At 41.2% G+C, this 18,464-nt stretch overlaps 1 protein-coding gene across 1 annotated transcript; it reads right to left on the bottom strand.

The window, feature by feature from the left end:
* Positions 1-3,924: 3,924 nt before the first annotated feature.
* Positions 3,925-4,416, bottom strand: LOC107469917 (uncharacterized). Its single transcript, XM_016089306.1, has one exon. The coding sequence runs from the start codon at positions 4,414-4,416 to the stop codon at positions 3,925-3,927; it is 492 nt and encodes a 163-aa protein (XP_015944792.1).
* Between the last annotated feature and the right edge of the window lie 14,048 nt (positions 4,417-18,464).

Below are 18,464 nucleotides of genomic sequence, written 5' to 3' on the forward strand. Positions count from 1 at the left end.
ATCGACCCTTACTCGCGTAAGGTTTATTACTTGGACGACCCAGTGCACTTGCTGGTTAGTTGTGCGAAGTTGTGTAATGCCATGGTATTGAACACCAAGTTTTTGGGGTTCATGACCAGGGATTATGAGAGTTGTGAAAAAGTATTGTTCACAATTTCGCGCACCAACGAACACACACTAGTCTAAGCTAATCAAAGATTCAAATAAGAACATTCAAAGTTTTTCACTTTCAGATTGTAATGTGCTAAAATTAAGAACAAGTGGGTTAAGCGTAGGCACAAAATTGGTTACAAAGGTTGTTGTAGGGTAAGACACAATTGAGTTTTTTTGTAAATTCATCTGTAACTCTTCTATTCTTCCAGGCTTACCCTCAATTAATAACTTTGGAAATCCCATAGAGATTATGATCAACCACCAGTTATCAAATTTGAAAAAGAGTCAGAAGAAATGGTTCGATCCTCTTATTTTGATTTCTCAAACCGAGAGATCCATGAATCGGGATCTTAATGCATGTAGATACAGTTGGTCCAATGGGAGCAAGAATTTCCAGGAACATTTAGAACTTCTCAGTTCTGCCATTTGGGTAAGTGGCTAAGTGAATTGATGGCCTCAATCATACATATGCATTCATACATACAACAATGGACATATAGAGTCAAATAAATTAAGGATCACAATCATAAAGGGAGAACAATGCACACAAGAAGGAAGATTAGTGGCTAGAAGATGTAGCCAAACAATAAGGTTCAAAACTCACTTGCTTGTGTTATTGGCTCAACATCCATGTTCCAATTGCATTCTTCAAACAAGCTTAGCATCAAATGTCTCCAAAATTGGTAGGGTTGCCCTAAAATTCTAGTTTCTTATGAAAGAAATCATTACTCTAACCAAATAGACTTATCAAGAGATAACTATCATGCAAAGGGTGTCAAAAAGTGAAAACCTAATCATGCAATCTATCCTAATTGATAAAAGAAATTCAAAATTTATTTGGTGTTACCTACAGAGATCGGTCGACTTAGCACGGTCCTTCGTGCTATACGTGATGCATAATGGTAGACCGGCTTCAAAATGGCCATCATCTCCCTCATCACCGCTATCTTCCCTTGTTGTTGCGGTAGATGTGGAGATACCGGTTTCTCCATAGGCGTGGTGACGACACTTAGAAGCTTCTTCACATAAGCATACCAGCATTGGTTGCGCCGTTCATAACGATCCACCTTCTTGTGAAAATCCTCAATGCGTTGGTGGGAAGACTTGGGTGGTGTGGATAAAGTAGCGGGGATGCTTGTGGGCATAGCCATGTCAAAGTTCCCGGTGTCCATCGAGGGTTTGAGGTATTTCCCGGTTGGAACAACATCACCATCAACCGGGATTATGGCCCTCCGATCCCTAGTCTCACGGGGGACACTAGCGGCCGCAACTAGCTCGGTTACCAAGGTGGAAAAAGGTAGATTGCCCTTAGTATAAATACTCCCTTGGCTTGTCGGATGAGAGGTGGAATGTTGACCGGCCTCTCGGTGAGTACGCACCAAACTAATAAGGCAAGCTCGGTGGTGATGGATGACCCATGGGTGCTAGAAAGCACATAGTGGACTAAAATTTGGGCCCATGCACTGGCCTCTTAAGTGAGGAAACGTGCGTCAATGCCTTTGGGCCTCAGACTCATTCTCCCTCGAATCCAATATGATATTGGTATGGCAATGACTCGGAGAACGGCATTCCAATCAAACCCATATTCGCAACGTGCCGACAATACCTCTTGATAGGCATCAATTCCATCCGCTAATGATCCGATTTTGAGCACTCCTTGAATGAGTTCCTCCTTGATGAGAACTTTCTTCCCGCACACGAAAACCGATGTGATAGAAGCCGAGTGGTAGTTGGAGTAGAACTCCACTACCCATGATAGGTTGGCCTCTTTGGGTTGCTTCATGAGAAATCCTCATTACCTCCACTCAATGCGGGGCATCACAAATGGAATGACATGAGTTGGAGGGGCTAGAAGAGGCTCCATGTGATAGTTTCTTTTAATAATCATGGGGTAGACAAGCTCACAGTATCGGTTGGGGAAGTTGCTCGGGTCCCGTGGAGGGTTATCCTTCTCTAGAACATCAATGTGGACTATGCTTCTTGGCTTCTTGAGGAGGGGCTTGACCTTAGGTGCTTGGGGTGCCCTATTAGCAGACCCTTGAGGTGCCCTCTTAGTTGCCGACGCCTTTCCCTTATCCTTCTTGATCACCATCCTATAAAAGTGGAAAAGGAGGGGGCATTAAATTCAAGAAAACACGCAAAATGGTGGGCATGCAAGTGAGGAAATAGTCCATAAGAGGATAGGCATCCTAAATACACGATAATTGCAACTTGTAATTAAGACAACATTGGAAACAATGACAAATCACTAGCATGTGATGCAAGAGTGATACAAGCATGCAAATGAGAGGCATGAGAAGCATATACCCAAACATCAAAGGGTTGAGCATGAAACACTAAGTAGAGAAAGAACACTAAGTAGAAAGTATTAAGTCAATTTTGGCCCAAAATTTCATGTATGTCTTTCATCAAACACTTAGTATGCATCCCTTTTAGCAATGAACAAGTAAAGGAAATGGAGCAATGTAGCATCCCACAAAGCAGTATCAATTATTATAGAGCACCACATTTGTAATGAAATAAAGTATAACAAATGAATCCACCAAAGCAAAAGAAAGCTCTACCCACAACACCCATGAAAAATAGAAAAATAAAGACAAATGTAAAGAAACAATAAAGCATGAAAAAGAAGCTACTTAAGAAAAAAAAATAAAATCAAATAACCAAAGAAGGAAGAATAAAGAAGCAAAACAAAGAAGAAGGAAAGTAAGATTACCTTGAATGGAAAGGAAAAGAGGGGAAATGGAGAGATAGAGGGGGAGAGAGAGAAATGGGGACCGCCAGAAGTGGTTGGTCGTCGACCGCGGTGCCGCCGGTGGGGGGGCTGAGAGAGGGTGGTAGAAGGGGTTGAAGAAGTGTAGAAGAGGGCACTGGAGAAGGAAGACGGAAAGTGAGAGAAGAGGGGGTGAGAAATTGAAATTAGGCGTGCTACAGCAGTTTTCGCGTCGCAGAATCGACGCGCGCGCACACGGTGCGCGCTTGCGCATGATATGATAGGGTGCAGAATCGGCGCATACACGCCAGGTGGGCGCACAATGTTTGCCCAGAATACGCGCAACTCTCAGGTCCATGAACCGACGCTGGCTGGAGGAAAAACGGCGCCCATGGATGTGGAAGTAAGCAGATGGGCGCGCAAGCGGCAGATGCACCTGCGCGGCAATGGAGTTGTGCTCCTAGCATAGTGCGAGCCTAGTGTTGGCGCAACTCTCTGGAAAGTATACCAGAGATGCGTGCAGGGCGATCGGCACGGGCGCGCCCTGTGCGCGTGCACGTCGGTTCGCGAAATAGCAGATCGGCGTGAACGCGCGGAGGTATTTATGCGCGAGGCATAATGCTGGCTCAGTGCTGGCCTAACTCTCTGGAATTTGGCACTAGAGGCTGCATCCGCATATGGGCGCGCACGCGTACAGCCTGCAGGCGCTTCCTCCCCCTCCCCCCTCGTTTTTTTATCTCGTGGACATGAAAAATGTACATTTATCACAATTTACGTAGGTAGCTAGCCAAAGGGGCCAAAAGCACCCAAAACTCCATGTATAACCTAAAAATTGGGGTGTTTACTACCATACCAACAACTTATCTATTTAGAAATAGTGTAAATTCTCATGAACACTCCATCCACTGGAACTTCAATCAAATCTAACTAAACAATTCAATGGCTAAGCAATCACAAATCAATTATGTACAGAAGAGTCGAAAGGATAGATCTCACCATGGTGGGTGTCTCCCACCTAGAACTTTTGTTTAATATCCTTAAGTTGGACCTTCACTAGCTCAATTTGCTTTGCCGAGAGGAGGATCTTCCAAGAGGAATACGTCAATCTCCTTTTTACTCTTCATTTTCTCACCATGATACAACTTGAGACGGCGCCCATAAACCTTGAAGATATCGGAACTTGAGGGATGGCACAAGTGGTAGACTCCAAAGGGTTCCGCTTTTTCTACTTGATAGGGTCCCTCCCATCTTGACCTTAGTTTTCCGGGCAATAATCTCAATCTTAAGTTGTAAAGGAGCACTAGATCGCTGGCTTTAAACTCTCTTCTTTTTGTGTTCTTGTCATGCACGGCTTTCATTTTCTCCTTGTAAAGTTTAGAATTCTCATAGGCTTCTAGTCTCAAACACTCTAATTCTGCCAATTGAAGCTTTCTCTCAATTCCGGCCCAACCCAAGCTTGGATTGCACTCTATGACGGCCCAATATGCTCTATGCTTGACTTCCACCGGTAGGTGGCAAGCTTTGCCATACACCAATCGAAAGGGGCTCATGCCAATCGGCGTCTTCTATGCCGTTCGGTAGGCACAAAGTGCATCGGTAAGCTTGGCACTCCAATCTGTTCTATTAGGCTTCACAATCCTTTCCAACACACGCTTGATCTCTCGGTTGGAAACTTCGGCTTGGCCGTTTGTTTCTGGGTGATAAGCCGTGGCCACTTTATGTATGATGCCGTATTTCTTCATTAGTCCCTCCATTCTATTGTTGCAAAAATCTGAACCTTGGTCACTCATGATTGCTCGTGGTGACCCAAAGCAACAAATTATGTTGTTTTTCACAAAAGAAAGGACAAAATTAGCATCATCCGTCCAGGTGGGTATCGCTTCCGCCCATTTGGACACATAATCAACGGCAAGTAGAATGTAGAGAAAACTGTTAGAGTTTGGGAATGGCCCCATAAAGTCAATACCCCATACATCAAAGATTTCACAAAATAGCATGGTTTGTTGGGGTATTTCATCCTTTTTGGAGATATTACCAAATCTAAGGCAATGGGGGAAAGATTTACAAAAAAGAGAAGAGTCCTTGAAAAAGACTTGGCCACCAAAATCCACAATCAAGGATTTTTCTTGCCATCCTTTGAGGTCCATAATGTCCACCTCCCTCGGAAGAATGGCAAGCTTCCAAGATTGATTGGAATTTGGTTTATGGACTGTACCTCCGAATTACTTGATCCGCTCCACATCTCCAAAGGTATGGGTCATCCCATACATAGTATTTGGATTCGCTTTTTAGCTTATCCTTTTAATGCTTGGAGAGATTGGGAGGAAAGGTTCGGGATACCAAGTAATTGGCCATTGGTGCATACCAAGGAATGGCATCCGAGATTGCATGCAAGCCCTCAAGGGGAAAAGAATCATTAATAGGAGTGGCATCGCCTTTAGTGTGTTCAAGGCGACTTAAGTGATCCGCCACTAGGTTTTGCGACCCACTCCTATCTTTGATTTCCAGGTCAAATTCTTGCAATAATAAAACGCATCTAATCAATTTCGGCTTGGATTCCTTTTTAGTCAACAAATACTTTAACACCGCATGATCTGAATACATGATAAACCCCTATATTATGAATCATCTTGTGCTTAAATTTTGTGTTTTTATCAAATCTTCACCCACTTATTCATGTAAATTGCATGGTTTTACTATTCCTTCCTCATTTTATGATATATGTGAAAACATGTTTCCTATGCTTTAGAAATATTAAATTTAATTATCCTTTATTACCATTCAATGCCGTGATTTGTGTGTTGAGTACTTTCAGGCTCTATAGGGCAGGAATGGATTAGAGGATGGAAATGAAACATACAAAACTGGAAGGAAAGCACAAAAATGGAGTTTTGAAGAAAAAGTAGCAACGCGAACGCGTGGATGACGCGGACGCGTGCTTAGCGCAAAAAGCAGCGACGCGAACGCATGGACGACACAAACGCATGCCTTGAGCAGAACGCAATTCACGCGGACGCGTGACTGACGCGGACGCGCGGAATAGCAAAACTCCAAATGACGCGAACGCGTGACCCACGTGTACGCGTGATAGACGCCACGTGCGGAAATTGCAGAAAAGGCTCCTAGTGATTTCTGAACCCTCTTTTGGTCTTGATAAATGGATGGATTCACTAGTGATATAATTGGGGAATCCATCCATTTATCAAGAACAATTGATATAACTTTGATTATTCACAATTTTAGGATTAAATGTAGTTTCCAGAGAGAGAGGTTCTCTCCTTTCTCTTAGGTTTTAGGAATTAGGATTTCTCTTAGTTTTAGGATTAAGGATTATTTCTTCTTCATCACAGGTTCAATGTTCCTTTAATTTTTTTCTACTTTTATTTTATTACTTTAATTGATATTTATCTTTCAAATTGGCTTATGAACTTTTCATGTTAGGATTTTCTTAATTAATATAATTTGAGGTATTTCAGACTCATGATTGTTTTACTCTATTTATGATTTATTTTCCCTTTTGGCTTTGGTTAATTAATTGGTAATACTTAAGTTATCAAACTCAGCAGTGGTTGAAGTTGGCAATTGCTGATTGATTTGGATCGCTCTAAAGCTAGTCTATCCACAGGAGTTGACTAGGACTTGAGGATCAAGTTAATTAGTCCACTTGACTTTCCTTTATTTAATAAGGGATAACAAAGCAGGATCAAAACCCAATTTCATCACACCTGATAAGGATAATTAGGATAGGAATTCCAGTTCTCATACCTTGCCAAGAGTTTTCTTAATTATTAATTTATTTTTTTGCTATTTAACTTACTTGTTTTCTATTTCAAAAACCCATAAATATTCCTTTTTTCATAGCCAATAATAAACATACCTCCCTGCAATTCCTTGAGAAGACGACCCAAGGTTTGAATACTTCGGTTATTTATTTTTATTGGGTTTGCTTAAGTGACAAACAAAACTTTTGTACGAAAAGATTCTCTATTGGTTTAGAAACTATACTTACAACGCGATTATATTTTTAAATTTCTTTACCGATAGAAATCCGATCATCAATACACTACTACCTTAGAACCAATAAGGTAAGCTCAGAATTTATCCAAAGCGAAAACAATACCCAAGAGTTCTTTTGCGATAGTAGTGTAGTTGGATTGGGATCCATCTAGTGTTTTTGATGCATAGGCTATGACATATGGATTCTTACCCTCATGTTGTGCTAATGCGGCTCCCACAGCATAATTTGAAGCATCACACATTATTTCAAATGGCCGATGCACTCCTTGCTTAGATCAAACTCAGTGTCCTTTTGCAACAATCGAGATAGTGGCAATGCTACCTTACTAAAGTCCTTGATAAATCTTCGGTAAAATCCTGCATGTCCAAGGAACGAACGGACTTCCCTCTCGGATGAGGGGTAAGGCAAGCTGGATATAACATTGATCTTTGCGGGATCTACGGAAATGCCTTCTTTAGAAACAACATGTCCTAAAACATTGCTTTCCCTAACCATAAAATGACGCTTTTCAAAATTTAAGACAAGGTTTGATTTAGTGCATCTTTCCAAAACTTTTTTAAGATTAGCCAAGCAATGATCAAAAGAATCGCCATATACGCTAAAGTCATCCATGAACACTTCCATACATTGCTCTAGGAAATCCGCAAATATGCTCATCTTGCACCTTTGGAAAGTTACCAGTGCATTGCATAAGCCGAATGGAATACGCTTATAGGCATAAGTTCCAAAGGGGTAAGTAAATATTGTTTTCTCTTGGTCCTCTAGAGCAATATGTATTTGGAAGTACCCCGAATAGCTGTCTAGAAAACAATAATGAGATTTACCGAATAACCGATCAAGCATTTGATCGATAAACGGTAGGGAAAAATGATCCTTTCTAGTGGCCGTGTTCAACCTTCGGTAGTCAATGCACACCCGCCAAGAGTTTTGCACCCTTGTTGCTATAAGCTCTCTGCTCTCATTTTTTATTGTGGTCACCCCGGATTTCTTTGGCACAACTTGAACGGGACTTACCCATTCACTATCCGAAATGGGGTAGATGATGTCCGCTTCTAATAACCGGGTAACCTCTTTTTTCACAACCTCTAGGATGGTAGGATTTAGTCGCCTTTGAGGTTGTTGAACGGGTCGAGCTCCTTCCTCTAGGAATATTCGGTGCTCGCATACTTGGGGGCTTATTCCCACTAGATCCGCCAAGCTCCACCTTATTGCCCTTTTATTCTTCCTCAAAACACATAGCAACTTTTCTTCTTGTGGAGGAGTGAGTTCCCTTACAACAATTACTGGGAACTTGTGGGCTTCATCAAGGTATGAGTACTTTAGATGGGGCGGTAGTGGCTTCAATTCTAGCTTTTGGCCTTGACTTGACACTTTAACTTCTGGAGGATCCAAATGGGGTAATGTGTTCACTTCACTTGGGTCTTCACTTACTTCTTCAATCATATGCTTCTCATCTAACTTTGCATAATGCACTTCAGCCACAATGTTGTCAATTAGGTCGCACCGGAATATAGAATGGTTCTCCGGTGGGTGCTTCATGGCTTCTTCTAAGCTAAAACTCACGACTCTCCCATCTATCTCGAATGAGTAGATTCCCAAATGGGCATACAACTTGAATCTAGAGGTCCTCAAAAATGACCTTCCAAGTAGGATAGATGATGTCCTCTCGGATCCACTTGATGGCATCTCAAGGATGTAAAAGTCGATTGGAAATACCAACCCTTTTATGTTCACCAATACGTCTTCTACCACACCCGTCATGGTTATTATGCTCTTATCCGCTAAGACAAACCTAGCCGCCGATCGCCTCACTGGTGGTAGCTTCAATAAATGATAAACGGAAAGAGGCATAATACTAACGCATGCACCGAGAACACACATACAATCAAGGAATTGAACTCCATCTACGGTACAAGTAACCATGCATGGGCCCGGATCATCACACTTGTTGGGCAATGCTCCCATCAAAGCCAAAATAGAACTCCCCAATGGAATAGTTTCTAACTCATAGATTCTATCTTTGTTTATACATAAATCCTTGAGAAATTTTGCATACTTAGGTACTTGATGGATAGCATCAAAGAGAGGAATAGTTACCTCAACTTTCTTGAACATCTCTACCATTTTGGGGTAAAGTTCTATGCGCTTCCTAGCTTTCCTTGTTAAAGTTGGAAACGGAATTGGTTGAGCAATTTCTTCCTTCAAGGCCTACTCATCCTTGGAGACTTCATTTGGTGGTTAGGAGATTTCATCTTCAACTACCACTTGTTCCTCTTCTTCCTCTTCAAATACTTCTATATCAATTCCCTCCTCATCTTGAGTTACTATTATAGGGCTTGGTTCTTTTTGCTTCCTTTCTTGCAATTATATTCTGGATCTCAAGGTACTGGCATTGATGCCACCCTTGGGGTTGGGTAGAGGTTGTGAAGGAATAGCACTAGAACTCGAGGCTTGAGGGGTGGAAGTGTAAGGTGGTTCTATGCGTGCAACAAGAGCTTGTAGAGTAGAGGTGAGACCAGTAAGACCGGAGGCAAGTGTAGTTTGAAGTTCTTTTTGGCCTTGGAGAATGGTCCAGAGTGTATCATCTTGATTGGGAGAGGTGGAAGGGTATGTAATTTGAGGGGCTTGTGGTTGATTGGGTTGAGGTGGTTGTCTTTGGTGTGGTGGTTGGTAGCTTTGGTAATTTTTTCCTTGGTTTTGTTGAGGGTATGGTTGATTTTGTGGGTATTGGTTTTGTGAGTTGTTGTTGTTCCATCTTTGGTTGCCTCCATTATCCCTCCCTCCTTGTTGGTAATTTTCCCTCTATTGGTTGGGATTGTCTTTCCAACCTTGATTATGATTGCAACCCCCTTGGTTGAAATTGCCTCCTTGTTGAGGATACCCTTGGTTGAAATTGCTGCCTTGTTGGTAGTATCCTTGATTCGGGCGGTCATAGAAGTTATGGGTAGCCGCCAAGGTGTTATCTTCTTGAAGGCTTGGACATTCGTCTGTATAGTGGGAATAGCAAGAACAAATGCTACACACTTTTTGGGGAACCAATTGTTGGCTATGTTGTTGAGGAGGTGGTGGAGGATGATGTTGTTGTTGAGGTTGTTGTTGACTAAATTGGAGTTGCTTTAGAATGTTTGTCATCTCACCCAAGGATTTGGTAAGAGCGGCGGTCTCACTACTAGTGAAAACTTCATTTATGGCCTTTGGGCAATTGATTCTCTGTCTAGCATGTTAAGTGGACTCGGCCAAGTCACTAATGAGTTGCCACGCCTCCTTTGCCGTCCTATACTTAGACAAGGAACCATTGCTAGAAGCGTCCAATAGATTCTTATCTTGCTCTCTCATCCCTTGGCATATATAGCTAAGCAAAACTTGAGTATCAATCATGTGGTTGGGACATGAGTCAAGAAGTTTGCGGAACCGCTCCCAATACTCGTATAGAGTCTCCGTTTCACCTTGTACAATCATAGAGAGCTCTTTCTCAGCTTGTCCGTCATTTCCGCGGGCAAAAAATTATCTAGGAACGCTCTTCTAAGCAAGTCCCAATTGGTAATAACATCACTCGATAAAGTGTAAAATCACTCCTTTGCTCTTCCCTCTAGAGAGAATGGGAAGGCAAACAACCATATAGTAATTTCATTGGATCCTTTTCGCCTTGTTGTTGAGCACACCCCATGAAAGTCCTATAGGTGCCTAATAGGATCTTGTGTGGAAAGTCCATGAAACTTAGGTAGGAGATGAATCAAAGCGGTCTTGAGTTTAAAATTTGCATTCAAGTTTGGTTGAAGCACATGGAAAGGTTGAAGAACAAAGTCCGGTGCACCCGCTTCCTTGAGAGTAACCCTCCTTGGAGTGGCCATAGTGTCGGCACCTAGATCAAGAGAAGAAGTATTAGTAGTATCAAAGGAAGAATAACTAGTGCCTTCTTCGAATGACGGTTTGGAGCCCACTTCGGATGTGGTTGGTGAATTGGTAAAAACCTTTTCACCCTCCTCAAAGGCTAACCACCTCCGAGCTTGCCTTATGTGAAGCAAATTTCTTTCAATTTCCAGATCAAATGGTGCTAAACTCGGATTCGGTAGTGAACGCGTCATACAATAAAGGGAATATGAAGCTCATGACAACAAACAGAATTAAGCAAATATCAATCCTAACTAGCAATCAAACAAAGAAACAATCAAGAGAAATTGCAAGTATGTACGTATACACATATTCACACTAAGCAATAACATGGCACACATAATCAAATCCCCGGCAACGGTGCCATTTTGATGAACGTTATTTTTATGTTGGTATAGAAATGGTAATAAGTCTAATCGTGAGTATAGTTTCCTTCAATTATGATAGCAATTGAGTGTTGCTTCACTTAGTTAACCCCTAATGATGGAGGGAAGTCATGTGAAAGTAACTAACTTGAGTCACAAGTCCTAGCCTAACCCTTGGGAAGTCTAGCTTCAGTGCACTCCAAGCCAATTAGCAATTCTCAATTTTCAGTCAATAATTGATATTCACTACTCGAGTATCTCCAATAACTCAACCCCTAAGCCAAGTAAGAAAGTTCTACTCCAGAGCAAGGGTTATCATTTCATCAAACATTTGGTGAGCATTTATAGAAGACATTATAAAATTGAGAGAAAGGAGTTGAATTCAAACAACAATCACCAAACAATCTAACAATTACAATGGATGAACATGGAAATACCTCAATTCATTAATTCAAATCAAAATAACAAAGCATTCATAGATCTAGAGTGAAAGCATCAAAAGAACAAAAATTGAGAATAGGAGAAGAGTAGATCCACAACTTGCATCAAAACAAAAGTGAATTGGCAATTGATCTCACCAAGAAATCAAAGGAGAATTGCAATGGAGAATGAAATCCTAGAGAGAGGTTGGAGCTGCTATCTCTACAAAAATGTAACTACCTAATGGAAAATATCAAGAAAATATGTCTAATGAGTGAATAGATCCCAAGCCCTTCGATCCTTGGTCTACTTAAGCTTCTCCCGCCAGAACTCTGCCCCAAAATAGGGTTGGTAACTGCTTGAAATCGCTGGTCATGTTTTCTTCTTAAAAAATTGTGTGCGGCCATCGGCGCGTACGCGCACAGCACGCGTACGCGTCCCTGGGAGTTTTTGCGATCTGCGCGCAGGCGCGAAGTACGCGGGCACGTCCCTTGAGGTTCTGGCTCAACCACTAAATACGTCAGCTCTTGGCTTCAGTTACTTCGCGCCGGTCACTTTGGTGCACATCCGCGCGTACGTGGCTAGTGCGCGTGCGCACCCTTGCTGGAAATTCCAAAGTTTCAATTTCTGTGCTCCTTTCCTTTATGCATGCTCCTATCATCTCCTCCAAGCCATCCTTGTCCTATAAGCTCTGAAATCACTTAACAAATGGATCACAGCATCGAATGGTAATAGAGAAGGATTAAAATATATCTAATTCAGTACAAAAGAAGCATGTTTTCATCTATCAGGCAAAATTGGGAAAGGAACACCAAATTATGCATTTTTATATGAATAAGTGTGAAAGATCATTGAAAAAACCCTCAAAATCTATATAGGATAAACCCTAAAAATGGGGTTTATCAAGAAGGAGAAGGAGCGTGCTACTAGGGTAGAGGCCGCTGCTAACTTGGCCGAGGAAGCTGCAAAAAAGTATAAGGAGAGCTATACCCGGACCTTTGACAAGTTGCTAGAAATTAGGGAGAGGCTTCAATCTTCCCGAGATGATTATGCCGAGCCTTAGGAGCACATGGTGAGTAGCATGACCGAGATGTATGAAAATTTAAAGGCTCAAGTCTGGGTTCTTGTCCCCGAGCTTGACCTCACTTTATTTAGTGTGGACAACGTAGTGGAGGAGGGCAAAATTGTGCCTGCCCCTGACGATGAGGATGAGGGTTCTCCCTTGGTGCCGCTGGCCAAGGTTTCTATAGCTTCAGCCTCCTCAACTCCTTCTACCAAAGTGGGCCCTCCGGAGCCCGAACCTGACGTGGAGATCTTGAACAGGGGCAGATGGAGTTGTTATTGCTGCCCTGATATAAACCATACCTCCTCCTCCTCCGAAGGATGGGGCTACTAGAGCGAACTTGGATCCCCTGTGATCTTATTTTATTTTGTCTATATATTTGTATAGTCCGACCTGTGGACTTTGTTGAACTTGTTGGTTTGTAAGTACTTTTTTGTGGATAATTTTCTTGACATTTAGTTACTTCTTAGCAACTTTCCTCTTGAAAAACAGACACTTTAAACTCTTAGGCTGCCCCTTAGGTAGCCTTTGAGTCTTTAATGTTTCAATTTGAAGGATGCATTTTGCTGATATGTCAGTCAGACCTTTGATATTTTATCCTTGCGATCCTTGTGGATTTTAGAGAGGTTTGGTGCTTCCTAGCCTGACCTCTTTTGAGTGGTGATGTAGGTTTTTCTTTCATTGCCTTTTAGGTCATGCCTTGCTTTGAGTTGTTACTTGTCAACCTTTTACTTTTGGAAAAAATTATCCTTGTGACTTGGTGTCCAGGCTTTTAGTGACTTGTCTGATAACTTTTTAGTGTTCTTTACATAGAACCTTTTTAGTTTCAAACGACTTTTGTAGCCCTGTTTTGAGATCGTGCCTTCTTTGAGCAGAGTTGTTCCCTGTTTAGCTATGCACTTTTGAGCCTTAAGCTGTTTTCAACCTTTTTGGCTTTAGACTTGTTCTTTTCTCGAGATCGTACTTGTTTCTTTGGGTCGCGCCTTTAGCTGACGTCGACCTGTCTGGCTTCACCGTCTGGGCATTTTAGTTATATTCCAAAAACTTTTTAGGTAGTGTTCTGAGGAGGAACCTTTTCTTTATAGTTTGTTTGGAAGACTTTTTAGTGCCGTTTTAGCTTGTGCTTTTGCTTTTTAAGTAGTGTCTTTTTTTTCAAGACTTGTACCTTTCAGCGAAGCACTCCATGGGTCAGTTCTGAGGAGGGCATTTTGTTCCCTGGGTATATGTCGGATCTCATATCCCATGGATTGTTTGAGCTGTTCTCTGGTCTTGTCCAAGTACTTCCTCATAGTGGGATCCTTGTCCTGGTAGCTCCCTTCTAATTGCAAGGTAACTACCTGTGAATCGCTAAAAATGGTGAGCTTTTGAGCACCTACCTCCTTAGCCAGCTTCAAACCAGCTAGTAGGGCTTCATATTCAGCTTGATTATTTGATGCGGGAAACTCAAACTCTAACGAGAGCTCGATTTGGGTTCCCTGATCACTCTGTAAAATGACGCCTGCACCAATCCTGATTTTGTTTGAGGAACCATCCATGTAAAGGCTCCACTCTGTGGGGGTGCCCGGGGTATCAGTGTACTCTGCGATGAAGTCGGCCAGGTACTGAGATTTGATAGCTGTCCGAGCTTCATATTTGAGGTCAAATTCTAATAACTTGACTGCCCATTGTAGGATTCTTCCAACTAAGTTTGTTTTCTGTAAAATACTTTTTATAGGCTGGTTAGTCTGTACTCTGATGATGTCAGCTTGGAAGTATGGGCGGAGTCGTCGAGAATTGAGTATGAGGGCGTAGGCGAATTTCTCTATCTTTTGATAGTTTAGTTCAGCCCCTAGTAGAGCTGTATTGATAAAGTAGATGGGTTGTTGCCCGCTTTCGTGTTCTCTGACTAGTGATGAAGCTATTGCCCGACTCCCTACAGCGAGGTATAGGATTAGTTCTTCACCTTCCCTAGGTCGGGCTAAGATGGGTGGTTGTCCCAAAAATGTTTTAAAGACTTGGAAGGCTTGTTCACACTCTGGGGTCCATTCGAACCTTTTCCCATTCCTTAGTGTTACATAAAAGGGGAGAGATCTTAAAGCTGATCCAACTAAGAATCTGGATAAAGCTGTCAGTCTTCCGTTGAGCTGTTGTACCTCTTTGACGTAGGTCGGGCTTTTCATGTTGAGTATAGCTTGGCATTTATCTGGGTTTTCTTCAATTCCTCTCTGGTGAGCATGAAGCCTAAAAATTTACTAGCTTTTACCGCGAAGGTACACTTTGCGGGGTTAAGTTGCATCCCATGCTTTCTTATGGTGTCGAACACTTTGGTAAGGTCGGATAACAACGATTCCTCACTTTGTGTTTTTACCAGCATGTCATCTACATAAACCTCCATTAGCTTTCCAATGTGATCGGTGAAAACCTTGTTCATCAATCTTTGATATGTAGTGATAAACCTCTATTTCATGGTTTATCTTGTGCTCAATTCAGTGGTTTTTATCAACTCTTTACCTACTTATTCATACTATTTGTATGGTTTTACTTTCTCCTTCCGGATTTTGTGCTATGATTGAAAACATGCTTCTTTGGACTTTAAATTTGCTATGTTTAAATCTCTCTTATTACCATTCAGTGCCTTGATATGTGTGTTAAGTTATTTCAGAGATTACAGGTGAAGAATGGCTTAGAGGATGGAAAGGAAGCATGCAAAAGTAGAAGGAATACAAGAAACTGAAGAAACTGCTAAAGCTGTCAGCCTGACCTCTTCGCACTAAAACAGTCATAACTTGAGCTACAGAGATCCAAATGATGCGGTTTCAATTGTGCTGGAAAGCTAACATCCTGAGTTTCGATTTGATATATAATTTATCATAGTGGCCATATAGCTAGGCGACGCGAATGCGTGTTCCACACCGACGCGTCACAGTGATGAAAATCAGCGTGGCAGATTTCAGAACCAGCAAATTCTGGGCTGTTTTTCACCTAGTTCTCGACCCAGAAAACACATATTAGAGGCTATAAAGTGGGGGAATGCATCCATTCATAAAGGGAACAATTGATATAACACTCATATTTCACTTTTCATAATTTAGATGTAGTTTTTAGAGAGAGAGGCTCTCTCCTCTCTCTTAGGATTTAAGATTAGTATTCCTCTTAAAGGATTTAGGATTTATTTCTTCTTCATCACAGGTTCAATGTTCCTTTACTCAATTCTCTTAAACTCTTCATGTTAGATTTGATTCTCTATTTAAATGCAATTTGAGATATTTCATATTTATGATTGCTTTCTTCAATTTATGTTATGATATGGTGTAATGGCATTCATGTTAGTAGAGTAGGTTCCCAACTTGGCTTTGGAGTTGATTAATATTAGGAGACCCCTAAGTTGGGATACTCAAGAGTTCAATTGTAATTGGTTCGTTGTTGGTTGGCTTGTTAATAACTAACTCTATTTCTTCCCAAGGGAAAGGATTAGGACTTGTGAATAGAAGTCGACTTTTAACTTGACTTTCCTTCATTCATGTAGGGTTAACTAAGTAGAAACAACTACTAATTATTAATTGATATTGAGAAAATTCCAACAAGGATAGATCTTCCGATTAATCTTCTCCTAGTCAAGGCTTTTTACTGTTATTATTTTATTTTCTCTGCAATTCACTCTTCTTATTTCTTAATCCAAAACCCCAATTTATACAAACTCATAACCAATAATAAGAACACCTTCCTGCAATTCCATGAGAAGACGGCCGAGGTTTAAATACTTCGGTTATCAATTTATTTAGGGGTTGGTTACTTGTGACAACCAAACATTTGTACGAAAGGATTTTTTATTGGTTTAGAAACTATACTTACAACGCAATTATATCCTTGTGAATTTCTTTACCAACAGGAAATCTGATCGTCAAAAAATGGCGCCGTTGCCGGGAGTTGCAAACGTGTGCCTTATTATTGGTTACTGTAAATATTTTTAAAATTTTTTTTTATCTTATCTTATCTTAGTTTTAAATTTCAAAAATCATATCTTTTTCAAAATCTTTTCTTATCTTTTTTTTCAAAATCAAATCATTTTCAAAATCTTAGTGGTGAAGAATCCTTTGAGCATGAAGAACCTTCTCCGATTGGATTTGAAAGCGTTGAGGAGGTAAAATTTTCTCACCCTCCTTATTATGATTTGAGTAAGGGAAAATGTTTAGATAAAATTGTAGAACAAAGGATTGAGATTAAGAGATTTTGTGAAGAGGTGTAAGTCCTTAGAAATAGAAGGATGGGAGTGGAATACGCTTTGTCAAGATCGTTGGAAGCATCTTTGCCTAGGTTGTCATCTACTCTTTCACTTAAGTGGGTAAAATTCATTTCTATTAGCTTTATTGTCCCACTTGAGTATGGCTTGCTTGAAACGGATGGTCAACTTAGGATGCTTTGTGGGATGAAGCGTAAGCGAAAGATGTTTCATGGTTGGCGTTGCAAATCAAGGCTCATTATGGTTGATGCATCAAACATGAGATATAAAGGTTGGAGTAGTGCTCAAATAGATGGGTCTAGGAGGATTGTTGGCCACTATATAGAGAATTCACCTTACTCACCATCCGGATGGATTAATAATGATGATCAACTTCAAGACGGGTGTGAAAATAAAGTGTGGGATCCCGGATTAGAAAAAGAGGATCAACATTGGGAGCCCCAAGCTTGTGAAGAACTCTATCAACACTTGGCTCAATCCATGAAGAATGGGGCACAATGGAGAACCAAGCATTGGTGGGAGTTCCAAGATGAATTCAAGCACAAGCCACCTTGAGAGGAGCTCCCCATAAGTCCAACTTAAGGACAATAAACAAAAGTGCTAGGTGGGAGACACCCCACCATGGTAAAATCCTTTCATTTTCTCTTTTGTACATATTGGTAGAACTAGTTTAATTTCATGTTTAGATTAGTTGGTTGAGCTTAATTAGTATTTTATCATGTTAAATAAGGTTTTAGGGTGTTTTGGTAGTTGCTTGGAGGTTTAGAATGCTTGGATTGGTGCAAAAACATAGAGAAAAATTTTGAAAAAAAAAACAAACAGAGCACCATCCATGCGTATGCGTACATCAAGCATTTTTGACCATCCACGCGCGCGTGCCATGCTTGCATACGCGTGGATTGAGAAGTTCCACATTCCATACATTTTCCAGAGAGTTATGCCTACGCCACGCCAACGTTGTGCCTTTGGCACAACCCCACTCGCGCGTACGCGCACATGACGCGTACGCACAATGGTGGACGAAATTGTGATCAACAATAATGGCTCTTTGGCATGTGCATAAAAACATTAACTCAGCACTTTCTTTCCACAATCTCGTTCAACTAACCAGCAAGTGTACTGGGTCGTCTAAGTAATAAACCTTACGTGAGTAAGGGTCGATCCCACAGAGATTGTTGGTATGAAGCAAGCTATGGTCACCTTGTAAATCTCAGTTAGGCAGATTAAATGGTTATGGATTTCGAAAATTAATAATAAACAGAAAATAAAATAGGATAGAAATACTTATGTAAATTAATGGTGGGGATTTCAGATGGGCGTGTGAAGATGCTAGAATCCTCTCGAACCTCTGTTTTCCTATTGCTTTCATTCAATCCTTCTTACTCCTTTCCATGGCAAGCTATATGTAGGGCATCACCATCGTCAATGGCTACTTTTCATCCTCTCGGGAAAATGGTCCTATGCGCTGTCACTGCATGGCTAATCATCTGGAGGCATCACCCTTGACAATGGCTACATCCCATCCTCTCAGTGAAAATGGTCCAAATGCTCTATCACAGCACGGCTAATCATCTATCGGTTCTCAATCAGGTTGGAATAGAATCCATTGATTCTTTTGCATC

Source organism: Arachis duranensis, chromosome 10 (assembly GCF_000817695.3).
Source record: "Arachis duranensis cultivar V14167 chromosome 10, aradu.V14167.gnm2.J7QH, whole genome shotgun sequence".
NCBI lineage: Eukaryota > Viridiplantae > Streptophyta > Magnoliopsida > Fabales > Fabaceae > Arachis > Arachis duranensis.